Source organism: Cannabis sativa, chromosome 1, assembly GCF_029168945.1.
Source record: "Cannabis sativa cultivar Pink pepper isolate KNU-18-1 chromosome 1, ASM2916894v1, whole genome shotgun sequence".
Lineage (NCBI taxonomy): Eukaryota > Viridiplantae > Streptophyta > Magnoliopsida > Rosales > Cannabaceae > Cannabis > Cannabis sativa.
The window spans coordinates 8,334,717-8,358,616 of record NC_083601.1 but is presented as its reverse complement, the minus strand read 5'-3'; the positions used below and the strand labels follow the sequence as shown (position 1 = coordinate 8,358,616).

The 23,900-nt window shown below is 27.2% G+C and overlaps 1 protein-coding gene and 2 non-coding genes across 3 annotated transcripts; 2 read left to right on the top strand and 1 right to left on the bottom strand.

The window, feature by feature from the left end:
• The first annotated feature begins 4,778 nt into the window (after positions 1-4,778).
• TRNAD-GUC (transfer RNA aspartic acid (anticodon GUC)) lies at positions 4,779-4,850 on the top strand. The gene has a single exon. It is a non-coding gene; the product is annotated as a tRNA-Asp (tRNA).
• Positions 4,851-4,921: 71 nt separating this feature from the next.
• TRNAD-GUC (transfer RNA aspartic acid (anticodon GUC)) lies at positions 4,922-4,993 on the top strand. The gene has a single exon. It is a non-coding gene; the product is annotated as a tRNA-Asp (tRNA).
• Positions 4,994-18,101: 13,108 nt separating this feature from the next.
• LOC115705924 (uncharacterized) lies at positions 18,102-20,735 on the bottom strand. The gene is made up of 5 exons (XM_030633400.2): positions 19,999-20,735; positions 19,567-19,899; positions 19,065-19,479; positions 18,839-18,952; positions 18,102-18,737 (listed from the first exon to the last, which is right to left on the bottom strand). The coding sequence occupies exons 1-5, from the start codon at positions 20,362-20,364 to the stop codon at positions 18,628-18,630; spliced, it is 1,338 nt and encodes a 445-aa protein (XP_030489260.2). The 5' UTR covers positions 20,365-20,735; the 3' UTR covers positions 18,102-18,627.
• Between the last annotated feature and the right edge of the window lie 3,165 nt (positions 20,736-23,900).

The following is a 23,900-nucleotide window of genomic DNA, read 5'->3' as shown; positions in this document are numbered from 1 at the left end:
TACTCCAAGTTTAGGAAGAAAGTGTATTATGCAGCAATTGTAGCTTCGGTATACTCTGTTTGGCCAAACAGAAATGCTCAAATCTGGAACTCAAGCATGCACACAGCCGGTTCTTTGCTGCAGCAGATTAAATGGGTTTTGAAACACAGAATTGCGAGTGTAATGCCGAAAAAAGTAGCTGAGAAAGATAGACTTTGGTTTAGTAATCTTTAAGAATCATTTGTCATAACACATATAACTGTATAGATTATACAAAAGGCCTTGATTAAGGTGCTTTTAGATTGTAAATGTTGTAAATGGTTGTTTGTGCATTGAAAGTTCTAATTCATCAAAAAAAAAAAATGATCATGTTACTCTGTTTGGTGTAATTTCTCTTAAACAAATTGTCTTTGAGCGGTTTAACTGATTAAAGACATGAAACAAGGATGTAGAAACATTGACGAGCTGTTATTTCAAATTAAAGAACTGCTTTTGCTTACACCCCTCTGTTATCAGTTTGTCTTTTATTTTTAGAGAAACTAATTATGTGGCTCACATTTTCGCTAATCAAATTTTGTTATCTAAAGCTAGTGCGTCACCCTCTTATGTTCGTCATGCTCTTTAAGTTGAGGAGCCATTTCTTTTGTAATCGTTTGGGTTTATGAATGAATTCTTTTTCAAAAAATAAATAAATAAATAAACTCTTAAACACAAAACGACTAATATTAGTATACCATCGAATACTAAATTAAAGAATTATCAGCACAGCACCGATGCTAATATCTATCCACTAGAGAACTAAGCCGCGCTTCGCGCGGTATTGTTCAACTTTTGTAAACATTTTATAATTTTTTTTTCACTTATGTAATGATATAATCTAAAATATAATATTTTTATGTGTACATTATAAATAAAGTAATACTATTAAAATAAAACAATTGTTATTTTTATAATACACGAAAAGATAACAAATTTGTGATAAATATTAAATAGTGGAATTAACAAAGAAATAACATGTATTTTCATAATAAAATAAAAGAAAAAGAAAACAGTCTTTGAATTTAATAATTTAGGCTTGTGACTGATGATGTAGTTATTTTTGAATTATTGTTTAAACGTTTTTCTTAACATACTATTTATAAAAGTTTTAACATTTTATTTTGTGGTGTTAGCGAAATGCTTTTTCTACAAAATTGGATGTAGGATGAAAACTGTAAAATGGGCTATCACAATATTATATATTTTCTAAAACTAAAAAATGAGGATTTTATATAAAAATATTAGTGATAGAATTTTTCTATATGAAATGTTTAGTAAGGGGATTAATTTTAATAAATTATGTGGATGTGAAATTTCTACCTTAAATTGTAATGATGAAAAGAAAATTATGATTCATGTGACTAATTATTTCTATAATTTATTTGTCTTATTGTTTTCTAGTAAGTAAAATTATATAAGTATCGTATGAAATTAGTTGAGCACTCGCGAGATAGTTATAAACATATTGTGTCTCATGCGATTATTATAATTATTGAAAAATAAAATTTAATTTATGATTATTTTATTATTTTAGAAATTCATATATTAAGTAATTGTTAATATTTTTATTAAATAAATATAATATTATAAATTATTCTTTTACTATTATTCAATTATTTTTAAATGACAAATAGAATATTTTTTTTATTATATTATATATTTAATAGTATTATATATATTGAATTAAAATGAATAATTTAAAATTATAAAAAAATCTATTTTTTTATTTGTTAAAAAACTTAAAGGATTTTTTTTTTTAATTTTTAATATATGACATGTACTGAATGAGTGCAATATAATATTCATTAGTTTTTTTTTTATACTGAATGAGTATAATATAAAATATACTATTGTGTTATAAAAATTATGATAATTTTTAAAATTATGAATTTTTTGAAAGAAGTTTGTAATAGTAAATATTTGGGTCAACTAAACCACATGATGTTAAAATTTATTAATATATTTATTATTATTAGCTCTATTACATAGGTTATTAAAATTTATTTATTATTGATTATATAAGAAAAATATATGTTAATTATTAAATTATTAGAGTGTCTATCTTAATACTAATAGACTGCAATAATATTTTATATTAAACTAAATAATTTTAAAATTTTATGATAAATGATATTAAATTGAATTTTTTTATATATTTTAACAGTGTTATAACCGTCACCATCAACTATCATTATGGCTATTGTCGCTGCCAATCCCCATATATCCAAGTTAGCATTGCCACGATATTTTGTATCATCTACTATACTATTTGGAGTGGCCACCACTATTAAATGGTTATATTAGAAATTTAATAAGAAAAAATTTCTAGTAATATTAATACCAACTTTAAAAGTGTTATTTTTTTTTTCAAATATTACTACACATAAAGTATATAACAAAATTTATACACAATACAAATAATTAGTTTGTTTATAAAAGACTAAATAATGAAGAATCAATCACTATGAGATTATTTATTATTATTATTTTAGAATGAGACTTTCTTTTAATGAAATATTATGAGAATGTCATAATAATAATAATAATAATAATAATAATAATAATAATAATAATAATACTATAAGTTATAAAAAGTAAAAAGACACTATTAATTTTATTAATAAGAAATAATTTGATGATATATATATTATTTTTATTTTATTTTAATACTATATATTTATATATCATTGTTAAATCAAAATGAAAGATATAGTTGATATAGGTTTGCTTAAATTTGTGCTGTTTTGAAAGTTGAAATAAGTTAATGGTATGTATACATTTATTATGTTGAAATAAGTTACTTAGGGAAAAAGTAAAAAAAATGCTATATATTTATTTATATAACAATATTTCATATATATTATACGTTATTTATAAATTATATAAAAATGTAAAAATAGATGAAAATAAGTATATGAATTAACAAATCAATTACATTATTATTACATAATTATAATTATTATAAGAAATTTAATTTAAAAATAATAAAGAAATGTACAATAATTAAATAATTAAGAATATGATGATTTTTAGAATAATATATAATTTTAATTATATTTTTAAATTTAAAATGTAATATATCATATATATTTTATTCTAATTATAATAATAGTAATTAAACATTCAACTTAACATACAATTACACTTTTTTCTTTAAAAGAAAAAAAAGAAAACATGATTATACAATATAAAAATTACACATATATAGAATAAAGTCACACATATATATATATGATAGCCTAACAATTTAGCTTGAAAATTCCTCTAGTTTTTTTGTCGAAGATTCCCTTGTTTGTGAATGAAACTTTATTTAAATATATATACATACAAGTAAGAGGGTGATTTCTTAAAACAATGACATGACTAATAAACTAAAAACATGATGATCAATACTAAACTTCTATAAATACACTCGATACACACACATATTTTTATTGGGTGTGACTATTATTACTACTGTTAAACTTCTTCTTCATAGACATTATCTTTGTCATTGAGATGATAATGTTGATGATGATTTCTTCTCCATAGCCATGGCATTTTATTTTTTTCCTTCCATTGTTTTTGAAAATAAAAATAGAGAAAACAAAAAAAAAAGTTTTAAGAGATTGAAAGGGAGAGAGAGAGGAGTGTGAGGAGATCAAGTAGAGAATGAATATTATATTTATAGAGAAACTATTGCATGAGTGTGAGATGTTATGTAGAAAAAAAAAATTTGAAAGGTAGGTAGGAAAATGAAAAGACTTTGAGGAATTGTAATAATCAAAGTTAAGTGAAGAGTCTCTACTTGATATATATTGTGTATAATTGATTAGTTAATGTTTTTTAATTTTTATATATATAATTATAATTACTAATATTACTATTATTATGTGTAAATATAAATTTGTGGTATTAGAGTCGTTATATAATTTTTTTTTATAATTGAATATATATATTATTTTGAAAGAATCTATAATTGAATATTTAATTATGTATGCTATCACAATTATATATATTAATTAATAATAATAGGTAATACATATATAATAATAAAATATGTTATTAAATTCTTTTTAAAATTTATCATAATTCTTTTTCAATAATTCTTAACAGTTACAAATTTTTAAATATGGATATATTTTATTTAAATATTAAATAAATATAAATTTAATAACTAATAAAATGACAAAATAGAATTAAAAAAAATATTACAACTATATATAGTGAATTTTTTTGAAAAATTATTATCTTTGTTTTGACTTTTTGAAGGGATTATTATATCATTGTTGGCTTATGTTTTGTTTTATTTATTTTTGGTAATTAATTGTATTTTTACTTATTCGGTTAATACAAATATAAATATAATAGGTGTTGTATTTAATTATTATTCTATTAGTATAAATTATTTTGAATGACCTTTGGTTTTTATAATACTTATTGATATTAATTGGACACATAATTTCTCTTTCTTACAAACTTAATTGAGTTATTATTGTTATTATTACTAATTTATAAATTATTATGATTATGATGTAATTGAATGAAAAAATAATTTAAAAACTAAATAAAAGTGAAAAATGGAGATAGCAAAGAATTAAAAAGAAATTTCATATAAGATACCACCTAGAATGCTTTTTACATTCCTTTATATTTATATATAGATTCTCTCCTTACAAAAAAATAATATAATATATCTATTATTCCCTGCTTGCAACGTGAAAATATATTTTAAAACACATAACTGGATAATTCGTTAAATAATATTTCATTATCCAAAAGTCGTTGTAGTATAGTGGTAAGTATTCCCGCCTGTCACGCGGGTGACCCGGGTTCGATCCCCGGCAACGGCGTCTTTTTTTCGAATATTATAATTCACTTATTAAATGATTTTATACTAAACAAATAATTACCAGTCAACAACGTCGTTGTAGTATAGTGGTAAGTATTCCCGCCTGTCACGCGGGTGACCCGGGTTCGATCCCCGGCAACGGCGACTTTTCTAAAATTTCATTTTGTACTCTCTCCTTCACCTTTTTATATTACGCTATTTTATTCTTGGGCCGGCTAATTATGCTCTGTACAAAGCCCATTGCAGACCCAACTGGTTGAATGTTCTCCTTCCCAGGTATGAATCGAGTCTTAAATTCATTTCAAATTATACTTGTGTAATTATGTATCTTTTAATATGGATTTTGTTTATTTATTTTGAAATGCATTAACAATTTTATTTTAAAATACAGATTAAAACAAGTTTTATTTACAAAAATATATATAGTTCACTTTTGTAAACAACATTTACAATATTGTAAGCAATTATTACAGATTGGTAAAAAAAAATTTACAAATGTATAGTGCTTACATTTTGAAAAGTAAGTATAGCATATTTATAATTAATTAATTTTATTTTAAATAAACAAAAACTAAAATATCGAAAACCGTACAGAATGTAATCTTTTTATATTTTTGTTGTTCTCATAATAGACTCTTTAGAAAAATACTCACCGCATTCAATTCTTTCATGACATTCCATACCACCATTTCTCCATTTCTACAAAACCTTATGTGTTGTTGTATCCACCTTATCTAAGAGATAAAATTCACTAAGACATTGTTTTTTATTATGTGAGTTCGAAAAATCTTGAAATGTCAATGAAAGAGTAAATGTATTTTTTTTTTCAAAATAACCAATAAATTCAAACCAAAATGATTTCTATGTCTTAAAAACTAAAAAAATTTGTAATCACTTATGGTGTATTATGTAATTTTTTAAACATTAGGGTGCAGAAAATGTAAAGTGATTCATTCAATTTCAAACTAGTCAACTCCTCCCAAAATTTGGTCCGATTGGGTTAAAATATGAGAGAGGACCATTGGCCCAATAATTATTCAAGTTAAAGTTTTATCAATCAAACTGAACTAATTACAATCAAACAATTTATAAAAAGAAAAAAATACATAAAAAAAAATGTGTAAACTATATTTAGTTGTGTAAGATAATATGTAATTATATTTACATTAATTAAATTGCAATATTTGGTTGAGTATAAGAATCTTATATATTATTTTAAAAAATAAAAATAAAAATAATTTTTTATTAGTATTTAATGTTAATTATACATAAAAATAAAATAATTATTCATCAAAGAAATATATTTATTAATTAGTAAATTTAAATTTTATTGTATTTTTTATTAATTAAAATGAATTTTTTTATATGTTTTATCACTATATTATTTATTTTTATTCGCTATGAAATTTATGTACACTATCCACGTAAAATTTATGTATAATGCATATATATTATTGCTAATAACATAAAAAAAACTCAGTTAAAAATAAAAAATTAATCTCATTGAGTAAATATATATATATATCATAATATTTTATTATAATAATCAAAATATTGATGGTATTAAATTTATTTATTAATTTAAAAATATATTTCAAATTAATATAATAGAAGGGAATAATTCAATCTCATTCTTTTTTAAGTTGTCAACATCACCTTTTTTAAGGGTACTTATATTACTAAGAGAATAACATTGTAAGGTTAAACCCTAAAAACAAACAAAGTAATATTTCGCATTATCATTCTCTTGCTAGCATTAACCCATTCTAAACAGCTCATTAGTAATTATAGAATTATATTTACAGAGTTTAACTGCAGTGTCCATTGATAAAATCAATTTCAGATGTGAGTCTTCCATATGTTAGTTCGTAATGCGTTTTGGTCAAATTACCGTTTAACCTTTTAATTACTTCTCTATCTTTTAGTATTATTAATTTAGTAGTAGAAGTATAATTCAAAAGATCAAGAGAGCCATATGGCGTCTAATTGTAGGAGCCATATATCTTGTAGCATGATAACTCAGATTTTAGGATTAATTTTTTTTTTTGAAAGAATTTTAGGGTTGCTTGTATTGCGAATATTGGTTCTAAACTTCTCTCAAAAGGCTTCAGTTTGACTGGTTAAGCCCATAAGTGGATCCTATTTCAAGAAGTTAGTCCATTTCCTTCATCTACCTATCTTAGTCTCAACTTTTTTTCAAATTCAAGGAAAATTGTGTGATTGATTCTAGATTTGTTTGCATACTCACTTTCCAGCTCAAAAACTATAAGAGATAGACCAAAATAGGGAATGTTAATGCATTGACCACTATTGATTCTCTAGCCTTAATGTGCGCTGTCACCACTCCCTGGCTCCCATCAACCCAAGTCTGTTATCTCACAGCCGCAAAACACCTAACACAATAAAGCGACAACATCCCAACCAGCAATTCTAAGGCAGCTCTCAGGCTGGTCTTGAATTAAAATGGACTATAAAGATAAATAGTAATTTTTAAATTATTAAAAAAAACATAGATATTTTTTAAAAGGTAATTTTTTATTTAGGCCCTTAAAATGAGTAGGCCCTAGGCGCCGGCCTAGCCCGCCTATGCCTAGGACCGGTCTTGACCCCTCGTACCGAAACCGATGGACTCGAGCAACACCAAGACAACGAGGCGTGATGGTTGAGCTTAGGCGCCGAGGCTAGCACCAGCGCCGGCGCAAGGGTGGGGCAGCAGCCTAAGGCTTCCTTTATTTTTCAAAAATATTATATTTTATACTTTTAACTATTATTTATTAAAAATATAATTATTTTCAAATAAAATCCCTATTTTTTTTTAAGATACTATATTAATATTTTATTAAGATAAAAGGGTCAACCAATTATGTTTTTAAGTTTTACCATTATATATATATATAAAAAAAAAAAAGTTTAATTATATTTTTTGGTCTAAGACCCTTAATTAACTTGAGACAGAGCTGGCTAACAGAGAATGTTGAGACTTGAAGGCAGTAGCTACAACCTAAGTGAGAAAAATAATTTCTGTTGTGAGAATGAGAAGTGAATATGGTCTTGTTTCATTTTTAGGTGGGTCATAGGTGTGTGTGATCTTGTAATAAGATTTATTGGATTGCATTACATGTTACACACAATTAATTGGATGATGATATAAGTATTGGATCTCTATCGGATAAACACCTCTAATCTTCACCTTTTCCTTAAAGTTTATAATCAGTCAACCCTCTACTAATAGGAGCTAAAATAGGTGAGTGATGAAAGGTATACATAAAACTTATAGTCTACACTATACTCAATAATTCAACAAAATTCAACAACCATGTTTAATCATCTATGTATAATAAGGTGAGGACTCTATTGGAAAAGATATATGATAAAAAAAAAAAAAATTAAACAGTTCTTTAACATTTTAGAGTGAAATTTATATTTATGATTTTGTTTGTGTTGAAAATTCAAAATGCTACCTAGTTGATGTTATCTACTATCTAGTTCACCACAACTACCGTGGACTAATTATAAATTTGTACATATATTTTCTTTTTCCATTATGATATATTGATTGTGTAGGATAGAAATAGTAATTTATCGCAACAAATTAGTCCCCTAGTCCAAAAAAAATCAATCTAAACTATAAAGAGTCACTGAAGACAACAACAACATGATTATTGCCTGTGAGCACGCCTAATATAATGGGGGAAACATCATAGGCACATTAACACGAGCCACCGTGGACCTCTTGAGTTTTTTTAACAAAAAAAAAATAATTAATTTCAAACAAAAAAAAACTGAATGCAACATGTAGTTACACCTGTAAAACTCAAGTTTATCCACTCAAAGAAATATAAAAGATAGAAAGCATTGTTAATTTGTAAAAATTAAACTCCCTTAGAGCCGAAGCAAGTAGTGCCTTTGATCAAAATACTGTTTTCGCTACACTTGGAAAGGTTTTACTTTTTAGGCTACAAGACGATGCTTTTACTCAAAGAAAAAAAAACGGAATATGATATAAACTATTTTTCCAGTCCACTTAGTTGACACATGATCACAAAGTCAACTTATTAACTATTTTAGTTTAATTCAATTCCTAAACCCAAGCTATAATTAATAGTGTTTATTAGTGTTTTTTTTTAATGTTAGCAGTTGTGGAGCAGCATAAGTATGTTTTAAGCAAAGAAATGAGTGTTTTCCTATGTCCTTAATCATAAGTATCAATAATGAGAGCCGTAATTTGCTTTTAACATTCCAGTTGGCCCTTTTTGCCGAGCCCATATTTGGACCCATGAGAACGTGATTGACGGCTACATATGGGCCTTGTATCCAGACAACCATTCCTTATCAATCTTCTTTTTTAAAATAAATAAATAAAGTTAAATAAAAATCTAAAAGAATCGATGATGTAATATGCAATCCAAACACTTTCTAATAAATATTAGTTATATTATAAATTAAGTACCTTATTTTTTTCAAATTAAAATTAAATCGTTTTAATTTTGATAAACCCTAAAGTGAAAATGGAAAAAGAGTGACAGTTAAAATATATCCTCAAACCAACCAACCAACCACCTAACTAAGGCTGCCCTTATTTCCTCCCTGACATGCTCTTGAATTGATTGCCAGAGTTGCCTGTAATCCAGCTATAAATAAACTCATATTTAATTAAAATATATAAGTTTAATTAATGAAATAATTCAATATATATCACAAATTGGGAGTAGAGTACATTCTGGCAATTACGTCCTGGACAAACTTTTTCTCTTCAATATATGTACTAATTATATTTACTAGCCTTGACTTGAAATAAAATGTTCTTCATGACCTCGTTAACAATGAATACTAATTAAAAAAAAATAATAATAAAAAAGGGAATTTGTTAGGTTGTTTGATGGCACAGGACAAAAACCTAGTTCAAATAAGTCACTTAGCTTAAGAACAGAATGATCTAGTTTCTATAACCTAAGTTGACTACACCCACAAAACCACCTCAAAGACTTCACTCCTTACCTGTCTTTCACTGCTTCAGCATCCAATGCCAAAAACATAATAATAATAAATAATTATTATGATAAATTACTATTACATATAAGATTAACCAATTAATTAATCAATAAATGTACTCTTCTCTTCACTTTACAAATGAAGAACCCATGTCTGACAAACTGTCTTGGATCTTGTAAAAGAATAGTTTCTTCAATTACTTCTTTACAATCAGTCCTAAATACTTTTAGTAAGTAGATCTACACTACATAGTTTCAACATCTTACTGCAAAAAAGTTGGCTTTGTCTAATTCTTAAACCCCCCTTTTCTTTTTATATAATTATTAATTCCATACTCTTCTTATGAAAGGCAGTGATTATCCACTAATGTGCTGCTTTGAATTTATAAAGTGACATTTAATTTTTTTTAAAAAAAAAAATTGCAGATTCAAAATCTGTGTTTTTGTAAGTGAGAAAGTGAAGGTTGACTAAGTCAACATCACTATTCTAATACATGAAATTGAAATGCAAGTACCCAAAACTATGAAAACTTGCATATTCAAAAAATCTTGTAACACATTAATTTATTAGACTATATTTGTGGTTAGCTAACCAAAATCCATTTATAAAAAATGTCTTTTGCATTTTTCAATCAATGTAACACATTAACGTCACATACGTCGGCTTAGTTTAGGTCATTTCACAAGACCTCTGTATTTTTTTTTTAGAAAAAAATACTTGTTATTATGAAACAAACATATAATCGTTTACAATAACATAGTAAATAGGTGGAGGGATAACCTCCAACCAAGAACAAGTCTCATCTACCCCTAATGCAAATTCAATTAACTAGACTATAGCGACTTTATTTGCTAAACATTTAACATGTGAAATAATTATATCAGGAAAAAAGGATAAAAGACTAGTAATATCAACAATCAAATCTGAGAAAGATGAGTTTGAATTGAAGGGAGCATTCAAAGCATTAGAAACCATCAGTGCATTTGTTTCTATATTCATAACCGTCAGTTGTTGTTGTAGGTCCCCAGTTGAGGCTGAGAAAGAGTGTTTTGGCCTCCATTTCATGTGTCAGAAAGTTTCCTTTAATTGGCATTGAGAGAGCAGCAAGAACGTAACCCTTAGCATCCCTAATTACAGCCCCTACACCAGTTGTGTTTTTCGAAGAGTTGACTGTCGCATCCACACTGAGCTTAAAAGCTCCTGCAGTAGGCGAAAACCAAGGAACCGGAGCTGTAGCAGTATTTTTGTCTTGGGAAGCAGCTGCAGGTGCAGCAATGGTAGACACATGATATGTTTGTTATGCTGCCCGAAAGTTCTGCAGGTTCACATCAGCGAAGGTGGCAAGGTCTTTGAGGGGTGTTGCGTGTTTACCATGTACAACTTTATTTCTCTTAGTCCAAATAGCCCAAAGAGTACAAAAGAGTTGTTCCATCTCAGTCTTGGAATAAAAGTGTGAAAAGATGGATCAAATAGTCACCGTTGATAGTTGTTACTAATTGACACAATGTGCAGTAATAGATATTAACATATTAATTATATATTACCCATTATATTATGTATCCAATTTTGAAATCATAAGATTTTATTATTTCTATTATTAATATAATTATTTATTTAATTTTTTTAAAAAATAAATTATCATTTAATTGTTACTAACTCAAAAAAGAAATGAAAAAAAAAATGAAAGATTGAAGTTGTAATAACAAATTCTATGAAAAAATAATAATATAGTAGTACAAAAAGATAAATTAAATTGTCAAAACTAAGTGAAAAAATCAATAATACAAAAATATATTGAGGAGTTGATATTGTTTTGCATATTAAAATTAGATTAATATTTTGTTATTTTTTTTGTTGCTTTGTAGTTATCTTTTTGTTGTTTTATAGTTGTTTTAAGTTTTTAATGTTGTTTGTTAAGTTGTTTTTTTATTTTACTGAAAGATAGTATTTTTGGAATTTTAAAACTTTAACACTACTGTATTTTGAAAACTTGGTACATCATAATGTAAAAAAAAAAAAAAGTGATGGTAAAAATGCAAGAATAATAATAAAAAAAAAGGAATTTTTGTAAGATTCTTAAAAAAAAAAAAAGAAAATTATAGCAAATAGCCCCAAATCATAAGATTACATGTTAGTAAATGTTCTCATTTCAAAATTTGTAGAGAAATGACTCTTTTAGACATTATTATTTATAAAAAAAAATCAATAATTTTTTTTTTCATATTTTTTTTTAGAATTAGAAACAAATTACTTAAAAATTATAGTATATCTATATTAGTTTTGTTAAAAAAAATTATTTGAAAGTTATGTCAATTTTTTTAATTTTTTACGAGTTGTTGTGGGTTGTTGGTATATAGATTTTGTTGTACAGTATATTTCTTTTTTGTTGTATGGTATATTATTATTATTCTTAGATGATAATTATTTTTTATTTTGTTATGTATAATAGTAGTATATAATTTTGTTAGCATAATACCGATATTTTAATGTATGTATATAATTTTATTGACATGCTACATATATTTAATTATTATTTTTATATATTTTAATTGTATGATATATTATTTAATTTAAATAATATTTAAATAATTTCTATTTTATTATATACAGGTGGTATATAATTTTAGGGATATGATTTTGTCTCATGATGTACTTTCACGGAATGTATTCTGTGGTACATTAGATGGGTCTCAGGGTACATTAAATGAGTGTCAGGGTACGTTTCTACTTTTTAACCTTAATTACCCCTAGATCAATCTCAGCCGTCAGATCAAATAACTCCCTCATCTGACGTCTGCCGTACATCACGGATTACAATCCGTGAAAGTACAATAACACGACAAAATCATATCCCTATAGTTTTATTGTCATAGTATACATATTTTAATTATGGTATATAATTTGGCAAGTATAGTTTACACATATATATATATATGTTAGTAAAATATATATTTTTATTATTAGTAGTAGTAGTGTATATGTTTGGTGAATGGTATATGTATTTTTTGTAATATGGTGTATCATTTTTTTAAAATAATATTTAAGTTCTATTTTCTATTGTACTTTTGTTGACATGATATATAATTTTATTAGCATCTGATATATTTTTATTTTTATCTGTTGTTATTATATATTTCTATTATAAGGTATATATTTTTTGTTAGATGGTATATAAGTTTTATTGTATAATATATTATTTTATTTTAGATCATGCATGCTTAGTTTTTATTTTATTATACATAAATATGATATATAATTTTGTTAATATGTTATATACAATTTTTTTTTATTATATTATATTATTTATTTTATTTTTTATTGTAGGTATATATATTTATTGTATGGTATATGGTTTTTGTCTATAGTATATTATTTAGAAATTTTTACATGAAAAATCACTTTTGCACAATTTATTACCAAAATACTCTTACACGCCTATATCAACTTTTTTACTTACAATGTTAGTTTTATTACACAAATACCACTTAGTCATCATTCCATCCATCATCAATCAAATCCTACTCTCTTCCCTCTCTTTTTTCATTTTCTATCAATCAATCCATCATTTCACTCTCTTTTTTTCTTCTTTTCTTTATATTTTTAATTTTATTTCAGTTTTTAATTTTTTATTTTTAATTTTATTTCAGTTTTTAATTTTTTATTTTTAATTTTATTTTCAGTTTTTAATTTTTAATTTTTTTTCCATAACAATTCTTCTTTTCTTTTTTTTTTTAATTTTTAATTGTAAAGCTAGTTTCTTATATATTGTTGCTTAGGTCTAGGATTGACTTCTATCAATCAATCCATCATTTCACTCTCTTTTTTTCTTCTTTTCTTTTTATTTTTAATTTTATTTCAGTTTTTTAATTTTTAATTTTTAATTTTATTTCAGTTTTTAATTTTTAATTTTTTTACATAACAATTCTTCTTTTCTTTTTATTTTTAATTTTTAATTTTTAATTGTAAAGCTAGTTTCTTATATATTCTTACGAAGAAACGGACATTGATAACATATGGAGCGACTGTGTAGAGAATAAAGCCAGAAAGAGTATAGAAATCATTGTGCTTCTTATGTATGTTTGCTCAACAAATAATGCAGAGATTTCATTGTCAACGTTTCTGGGAAAAAAGCTAATGTTGGTGTTGATGTTCAACCGAGGTTTGTTTTCGGTTTCTTTTTGGTTTTCTCCCATATTTGAAATTTTACACCTTCTGTATGTATTTTTTTAATATGTTTTTTATCTAGTTGTTTCCTGTCCATTTTTATATCATCAATGGGTAACAATGAGATTTATCATGGATGTTGATGTTCAAAGAGTTTTTCCTGTATTTTAGTTTGTATACAGTTGTTTTGTAGTTTTATTATAGTTTTGCTACTTGCATATGTTATTTCACTATAAAATTAATATGCAACTATTATTTGCACAAAACTTACTATGTATAACTACTATTTCTTAGTCCCCATCAAATTAAATTCTTGCATAATATATAAACTATCATAAAACGATAATGCAACTATAAGGCAACTATTTGCACTTGCATACAGTTGTTTTGTAGTTTTATTATAGTTTTGCTACTTGCATATGTTATTTCACTATAAAATTAATATGCAACTATTTGCACAAAACTTACTATGTATAACTACTATTTCTTAGTCCCCATCAAATTAAATTCTTGCATAATATATAAATTATCATAAAACGATAATGCAACTATAAGGCAACCAAAACAAAAAATAAATCAAAATGTAACTGTATATAACGTAGATGTATTATTCATGAGGTTTTTTTTAAAAAATTTCACATCATACATTGTTTTGAATTTGGTGGGAGATCCAGATCTGTTTGTTACAGATCTACATTTCATGAATCTGAATTTCGATATTAGGGGGAGTTGTTTTGATCGAATAAAACAGAAAACAAATGTGTAATTTCGCTTCACGCTTTTCCGATTTTTTTTCGTCATTTTCAGTTTAGATCATTGCAGGTATTCTTTTCCAGTTGATTTTGCCAGAATTAATAGTTGTATTTTTCTCGTTTTGGTTTCATTTTGGTTGTTTTGCGGTTTTGAAACGAGCGCGTATTTTCATCTTCATGGTTCGCTCTGTACAGCTGAAGGCTTAGTGCATGTGGTATTTTTGTAAATATTTGTATGTGGACTGTATAAATGTTTAATGGGTCGGCCCAAAGTATTTTTGTAATTTTTTTTCCTTTTTTGTATTTTTTTGTTTTTTTCCCTATTATTTATGTAAGATGATATTTAGTTTCCATTTGATTATATATAAATTTTTTAGTATGTATATATATTTTAATAGTGGTATATATAATTTTGTTAAGATGATATATATATTTTTTTGAGTATTAATTTAGTATTGTTATAATTTTTTTGTGGTATGTATATAATTTTATTGCCACGATATATTAATTTTCAATAATACAATATATTAATGTATATATTTAATGATTTAATATATTTATTTATTTTTGTTATAATATAATAATATGCTATATTAAAAAAATTATATGATTTAATTATTATAATTTTTTTAAAAAAAAATAATATATAATAGATGTATTTTTATAATTTTTATTAGCTAATTTATTATATTTGATATTTTTTTTAATTTTTTCACAAAAGAGACATTTCTAAATTTAAAATGGTTTATATCTCAGCCCTAAAAAAAATAAAGAATGCCAACGACTTTAATAATGAGAAAAAAAAATAGTGAAGAGAAATAATAAATACAATACAAATCAAAATATATATATATATAGTAGAACCTCTATTTAAGAATACTCTATTCAAGAATAACCTCTAATTTGTTATACAAAAATCAAGTCCCGATTTGGGCCAGTTATAAATAAGAATAACCTCTAAATTGTAATTAGTTAAGTCCCGTATTAAGAAAGTATACCTCTATATAAGAATAATTACATCTTAATAAAATATATACATGTATTTTGTAAATTTATTTATGTAAAATTAATATTTTTATTTTAAATTATAATACATGTATGAATATTATATTTATTCTAAAATATTTTTATTATGATATCGTATTAATGATTATTTATTGTTATTATTGTTACATTGATATTCTTTGGTTTTTTAATTTTTTTTTTCTAGTGTAACTCTATTTAATTATAACCTCCCAATTAGAATATAATTTACTTGGTCCCAAGTGTATTCTTGGATAGAGGTTCTACTGTATATATATATATAGAATATTAGAAAATATAAATGTAAAAAATAAATTATTAGGTAAAATTTTAAAAAATATATATAGTATTTTGTAAAAAAAATGCATAATAAAAAAATCTCTGTGCTTTCTTTTCAACTAAATTAAAATAAGATCACATAAATTTTTTTTATATATATATGAATAAAATATATATATATTTATTTTTGAATAAAGGTAAACTTTTATTAAAGTGAAACTTCATCTATTGTAATATCACGTAATTTAAGAAGTAAATTATGCTTCTGAAAAATAAGACCTCAATAAAAACAAGAGTTATGGGCTAAATAGTGAACAATTTTATTTGCAGATCGTTCAACAAATTAAATAACGTTATTACTTAAAGATAACAAAATAACATTGCAATCATCTAAACTCAATTACTAGAAGGCATATGTAAATTACTTTAGATAGTCTGAACACAAACTAGACTATCAGTCTGCATAATCACTTTAGATAATAAATGTCGTTGAATCTAACTCAGAGTTTCTTTAATCCCTATTATTTATGCAATTTTTTGAGAGACGGCACGTATTCTACTAGCTATAAAGGCCTCCAAAATCCGTCCGTCGTGAGTTTGGACCAAACATCTGAACCCAAAACTATCAGCATCATTAAATAATGCTCTGTCAACATTTACCTTGATCTGATTAAAAGCCGATATAATCCAACGCACAACATGTTTCGAACTAGCAAAAACCAAGAACAAAGAGGATTTCGTCCGCACAACTGAATAAAATATTTTTTTAACAAATAATAATACAATATTAAATGGTAATTAACATAAGAAGAAACCTGACATAATGGTTGAATTTTTGAACCAAATATAGATAGAATTGATTTGGCATTAGCTATAATAATTGACAGTCAAGTCCAGTTGTTCATACTTTACTGGCTGTCATTTAGGATAACATGGGAACAATGCTATTGGAGCCAACATATATATATAATCATTCATCAAATATTATTCACTAGTCATTAGGTAGTTGATCAATTATCAACTTCACAGGACAGTTTTCCCTGTTATAAATAATAAAATAACAACTTCAAATTTGAATCCATAACATTTACAATATTTGTCTTAAAGTTTCAATACAATTTTTTTTCTTGCACAAAGACTGGTCACATTATTTTGATTTTTGCTTGTATAATCATAAATAACATCCAAAAGTGCATTATTTCTAGCAATAAATGTTTGACATCATTGTAAGTAAGCCCTATGGTGGTACTACCATGTAAATTTTGAACAAGGCTGTAATGTAATAAGACATCATGGAAAAATGGTTACTTTTGCCTGTTCTATTTTCCTTTTTTATTAGACAAGGAAATAAGCTGAGACTCTTGCATGGGTTACAGTTTTCAGAAAGTAAGAGAGGGAAAAAAAAGAAAGGAAAAGAAAAGCAATAGCAGTTGTGGGGTCCAGAAAAATTAGAAATCAGATAAAGCAAATAATATTTCTGAAAATAAAAACCCTTAATTTGAACACACTAGACTTGTCCATATCCAAAATCTACACATCAATACGCCTATCCCATTCCCAAATGTGTATCCTCAATACCAACACTTCACGCTGAAGCAAAAACCCAAAAAAGCGAAAAAGATAACACATTCTCTCTCACTCCGCAAATCTCTCCGTTTGGAGATTTGAATCTTATAATCAGCTTTTGGCTTGTTCGGTGCCTTTGACCAATGGTTTTTCTAGTCTCGAAAGAAAATAAAGCACCAAATCCGAATGAGTTTACAATTACAACTGTAACCAACACAGCACGAGATATTCTTTTTTTCACAGTTGCCAAACAGAACAAAACCCTTTAATTTTTTCTTTCCTTTTCTTTTAAGTATAAATTAAAAATAAAACCCCATGTACCTTTTTTTGAATATCAAAGTTAAGAAACTCAAATTACAGTACCGGCAAAAAGAAGAAAAAGGGTCCCTTGAAAAGAGTCCCCACTAGTGAAACCAAAAAAACTGTATATATGTAATTTGAATGTGCATACATAGTATACTGCATAGAACAGAATCTAATAAAGACTTTTTTCTTATTTCAAATTTAATAACCCTCCAAGGGCAATTTTACAGCAAGAGAGAGGAATGTTGATTCCCTCCCATTACAAACTTTAAAAAGTTTTACCTATACCCCAAAATGGCCAAAACTTGCCCTAAAGTTCCAGCTATTTTCAACCTTTTTCTTCCGTTGAACGTTGGAAGAAATTTCCCACTTATTACAATAAAGAACACCCTTCTTCTTCATCGTCTTCTACTTCTTCTTCCTCCTAAACTACTATTACTATATTCTTTTCTTCATCTAAGGCTAATGACAATTGCAAACTTAAACATCCCAAAAAAGAAAAAACCTGGATTTCTTATTGCTCCCTAAAACTACACGCAAATTTTGAATTTCATAATTTAATAATAATAATAATAAATCTTATAACCCAAATACCACTATAACACTTCTAAACGTTTACACTTGCTTTCTGAATTCTGTCCCTTTTTTTGTTGTCTTTTTGAGATAAAAAAATATATCTGATGTTCAGCTCCTCTTTAATTAATAAGTCCACTCTTGAGGAAGGCGTATTTCATGATTTAGTGCCACTTCAGGCCTCAAACTTCGTCTTTGCTGGTCCAAGATAGCGTTTCTTCTCGCCATTAAAGCTTCTGTGAAGAAAGAAAATTAAAACCTAACAGTTAGAACAAAACCAACTTATCAAAGAAAATGGAACTGAGAAAAATAATGTATTGAAAACAAGCTCACTTACCATGATCTGGAGCAATATTACAACCAAAACGAGGTTGAGAATAACCATTTGAGTCCTCAAAGCTTAAGTTAAGAGCCTGGACTACTTTAGCAGGGAGTAGAACGTTTGGGGAAGCTGTAGAAAAGGGGAAAAACAGAGTATGAGCATAATAGTTTCATCAACCAAATTTATATACCCAAAGAAAAAGTAATGAGAAGTGGTATGCGAAAATATGTAGGAAATTTACCTGATTTTTTTCGTGACTCGGGAGGGTTGCTGTATCTGCGAGGCAAGAAAACTCCAGTTCCAGCACATTCTCTCTTGGCTCCAGATCCAGTGTGTGGAGCAGCGGCTCCCATGGCGGGTCTGTTTGGAAGTTGGTTTTGATTTTGAACTTGAAGAGAGGGCCAAGCTGATTGGGACAAATTCAGAGCACGCCCGCACCTGCCATTTTCGTAGCCATTGTTCCTTCCCCTGTTTTGGACCTGTTGCTGGAAATAATGGTGGTTCTGCTGCTGTGCATGTGCATGTGCCTGAGCCTGGGCCTGAGCTTGAACCTGAACCTGAGCCTGTGCTTGAGCTGACCAGCAAGCCTTGACTTGTCTTCCCCATGCATTAGCACCCTGTGGCTTAACTGCTATGTCCGGTTTCAGAGCTTGAAACTGCGACAATGAAAACAAAGTCCAAATCAGAAAACAGAAACTACACCAGCTATTCTAAAAGACAAATGAAAAGGGCCTGTAGCGCACCTGGGCAATATTTTGGGAGAGACCCTGGTTAGAGTAAAGTCCAGAGTTGGGATTTCTCAGAGATGGAAGAGGGCTAGGAGTTCTAGGAGGACCCAAAAGCCCTCTACCTTGTTGACTCATCTTGGCGTCTTCACCACTCATCTTCAACCTCGCAACCTGCCCAGCTGCTGCGTATATCAGATCCCATGTATCATTCTTAGCTCCAAAAGGCGTCGTCGGGGGCGACACAACTTGTGAAGGACCATTTGGGCTTCCATTGCTTGAAATCGTACTACGACCAGACCAGCTTCCGATTCCACTCAGAATAGACTGAGGTGACCCAGACGAAACCCACTGAAAAGCAAGAACAAAGAAGCATATTAGAACCACCATTTATGAAAAGCCCAATAGACTTTAAATCAAGAAACCATGCGAAAAATGAAGAAATAGTACCTCTGGTTTTTCCTGGCTCAAACAGGGGGCCGCAGGTTTCTGAGCCTCGCGGAGGTTAGACTGAGCAAACCGGCGAGTCAATCCAGCGAAAAAGTCTTCCTCGTCAGAGCTCTCGGTCTCGGTAGAACTTACCACAGATTCGACAGGCGAACTGAGAGCAGAGTTAGAACCAAACGAGTCAAACTCGTAGGGAAACTCAGTTGGGAAGCCATTGACACAGGGCCGTTGTCCACCAAAACAGCCATTATCTGTACCAGAAGTAACACCATTCTTGTCGAAATTTTCCTTGCCCATTAAAACGTCGTCGTCAGTAAGAAACTGGGAAGGAAGCCAAAACTCAGCGTCGTCTAAAGAGCGAGATGCCATGAGAGAAAAGAAGGTGGTTTGTTCGTTGGGTGGAGACAGAGGCGACGAGTGAAGAAGAAGAAGAAGAAGAAAAAGAAATGGGTTTGAGAGTGAAGGCGTTGCTGACTATAGAAGATTTAATAATGACCCGGTTGAGTTTGCTGGGTTTGCAGGCCGAGGGACCCAAACCAAACGAGAGAGAAAAAAGAAAAAAAGAAAGGGAGTGAATGAGAAAGGGAGTAGAGAATGTTGAAGACAAGCTGCTTTTATTAGGGTTTCAGGGGTCTCTTTAGTGACAGTTCAAAAAAAAAAAAGCTATGACAATGAGAGAGAGAGAGAGAGAGAGAGTGTGGAAACAACTGGAGGGAATGGCCCAGCGGTTGGAGACATTTGTCCCTCTGTGTAAACCCTCTGCCATTTGTCTAAAATTCGGCTAATATAAAAAAAACAATTAAATTAATTTAATTTAGGTTTAATTGTTTAACTATGAAATTAACTTTCTAAAGGTTCCACAGTTTAAACTTGATTGGGATTATTGGGGAGTGAGAAGAGTTTTCACTGATTTAAACTCTCTCATTAAGATTCTTATTTTTTGTAGTTAACCGAAACGACGGGTTTTCATTTTTAATTTTATTTTTTTTGGAAATTTTGGCTTCAAATTTGTCAGTTTCGTGCTTTTGGTTCTTATACAGTGAGATAATAAAAAAAAAAGACTGTCAAAGGGTCATAAGAAGAACAAGTAATTGGTCTTCTTATTAAATTAATTAATCCCTGGAAGAAAAGAGAATACATAGAACCATAATCATAATGGTAATAATAAGGGTCATCTTTATACGTTACTAAACAGCTTTTGAATTCAATTTTGTTTATTCTGTGATGCAGTTACAGACTTTTACAGATGTATTCATGAATCAATAATAATACTAAATAAAAATACTAAAGAAATTTATAATTCTTCAAAATGATGAGATTGATAAATCGAAATCCAATTGGCAGCTTGGAAATTAAAACTTCCTAAATAAAATATTTAATTCAATACTAAATTATTATGAAATTTGAGCGATGATGACATGAATCTGTCAATATTAGTTTACTTAACTCAGAAATAGAAAAACAAAACAATTAATAACGGCTCATACTTCATACATTTTCTAAAATAAAATAAAATAAAATAAAAAATCATACATAAATAAATAATTGTTTGAGTAACCTTTTAAACTTTATGCGACTGATAAAAGAAATTCATTTTTTTTCTACAAAATTTGAAGAGTCCAAATTAATTACTAATTATGTGTATACAAAAATGAAAGGAGGAAAATGAAAATTATTAGCTGTATTCTTATTTACTACCTTACATAGTAACGTGCCGTTAATTCCCTTATAAAGTGTTTATTTAAGTAGTAATTAATTTGTTAATGATCCTTAACCAAAGAAAATGTTAATGATGATTCAACATAAGATATTTTTACAGGGGAATTGAACAACTGTCTCATCCCACATATTTACACATTCAACTTTGAGTGTTCACATAAGGCTCGTATAATGTGCTATATATGCACTTTTATTTCAATTTTTTCTACCAATAATTGGGGGAAAAGTTTCTAAAGAATTGAATAAATACAGCCAATAATTTCTCTTTTTTTGAAAAAAAAAATATAACCAATAATTTTGCATACAAAGATTAAATGTTTCATCTTCCAAGTGATATAGCTCATTAAATTATTGTAATGTTGTACCAAAAAAAATAATTGGAATGTTGCACAAAACTGTTGAGTTTATTTTTAATTTTCAAATGCACACGGGGGAAAAGAATTCTGTACTTTGAAATGAAAACCTTTATTTTGAAAAATATAAAATAAAAAATGTTTTGGGCCAAGCAAACCCTCTTCCTATTATTGCTAATTAATTCCATTCAAGGGCATCGTACTCGGTACAATTTAATGCACATTATTTCTAAATATGATATACTTGTCCACCATCAAATGTTTCTACGTAGAAAGACTAATATAAGTTAAAAAAGCAATGATGCACCTTAAAGATTAGATAGATACTCCTTCGTAGACTCATTGATAATCACAATTCAGGAAAAAAAAATTAAATACGTTAAACAGTTTAAAATACGATAAATTTGTGGCCAAACTTCTTTAAATTTAAAAAATTTACATCTTAAACCTTAAAATAAATCTAATTTACAGAAATAATGTGACTTTTAAATTGTCAAAATTATTGTTGAATTGTGCCGTTTTGAATTTAATTACTTTTCCTCTTGTTTCACGCTTTAGAGGATGACATGAGAGTATAAAAGACATTATGGATCAAGTCTAGCATATTTTTTATATGAATATTTCTAATGGCACATGTAAAAATTGAACTATATTTAACACAAAAAGTAATTTTGTAATATTTTACATTAACATTTATTATTGTGCTCCAATACATAATTATAAATCTTGATTCAAAATTTAAAAGTGGGCTTTTTCATTTTTACACTTCAAAATATATATTTTTTTTTTTTTGCATTTTTGCATTTTTGCGAAATTTTACATAGATACCGCTATTGTGACTAGCGCTGGAACCTAAATTGCAACAAAAAATCGTATAGAAACCCATATTGCAACTAGCGCTGCAACTACTTTAGAAACTCAAACCGTAAATTCGAAAAAAAAAATTTAAAAATAGTATATCAGGTAATTCCCCAATTTAATATGTCCCTTAATAATTTATTAAAAAAATATAAAATAATTTTAATAATACAAAAATAAGTATAAAATTTAATAATAATAATAATAATAATGGAAGATGGAAGTCATTTAGCTTGTTAATTAAAATTAATAATAAAATATTCAAAATGACATAATGGTAAATATAAAAGCATAATATTTATTGTGATACAAATTTTGTATCGTACCATGTTAAGATCTAAATTTAAATCACTTTTTGTTATGCGATGTATATTGCATCACAATTTAACACACTATTAGAATAGAATTTTAACAAATTGAGCTAAATTTTACATTTGGATTACTCATTTGCATCTTTATTGGAGATACTCTAAACCCACATGCCTATTTTTTTTTTTTTAGTTTTTTGTTATGTTGAACTAGTGACATGGGTTGTGCGTTAATTCTATTTTTGTTTTTTAATTTTTATTTTAAAGATTGTTATTCTAATATAACTGTGTTTTTTGGTTTGGTGTTGCGATGTTTTTTCAAATTTGCTAGCTCTGGCGACAACTTATAATTATGAGAAGGTGTTTGCTGTTTGAAGACATAGCTTTATTGCCTATATTTCCGAGGGCAGTTTTGTCCCATGTGAATCACGATTTGATTTCTACAGCTCATGGTGTTGGAATATATTTTACAGGATCTTAGATCTACTCACAAGTATGTTGTTTAAACATCCTAAATATGAACTTTCTAAAACGATAAATTAAACACATATAAAGTTAAGAAAACCTTACATTGATGCAGCGAAATTAATGTCTCCTTCCACTCAGATCTCTAACCCTTGTATCCTTTTTGTAGCAGAGTATAATCAAGAGCCCGAATGTCCTTCTT

What these genes read in the sequence shown, in the direction of transcription:
- LOC115705924 (XM_030633400.2), bottom strand. Translation starts at nt 20,364, where the DNA reads ATGGCATCTCGCTCTTTAGACGACGCTGAGTTTTGGCTTCCTTCCCAG. An exon ending in TGAGCCAGGAAAAACCAGAG is followed by an intron (nt 19,900 to 19,998) that starts GTACTATTTCTT and finishes CTTGCTTTTCAG; the next exon opens with TGGGTTTCGTCTGGGTCACC. An exon ending in TAATATTGCTCCAGATCATG is followed by an intron (nt 18,738 to 18,838) that starts GTAAGTGAGCTT and finishes CTTTCTTCACAG; the next exon opens with AAGCTTTAATGGCGAGAAGA.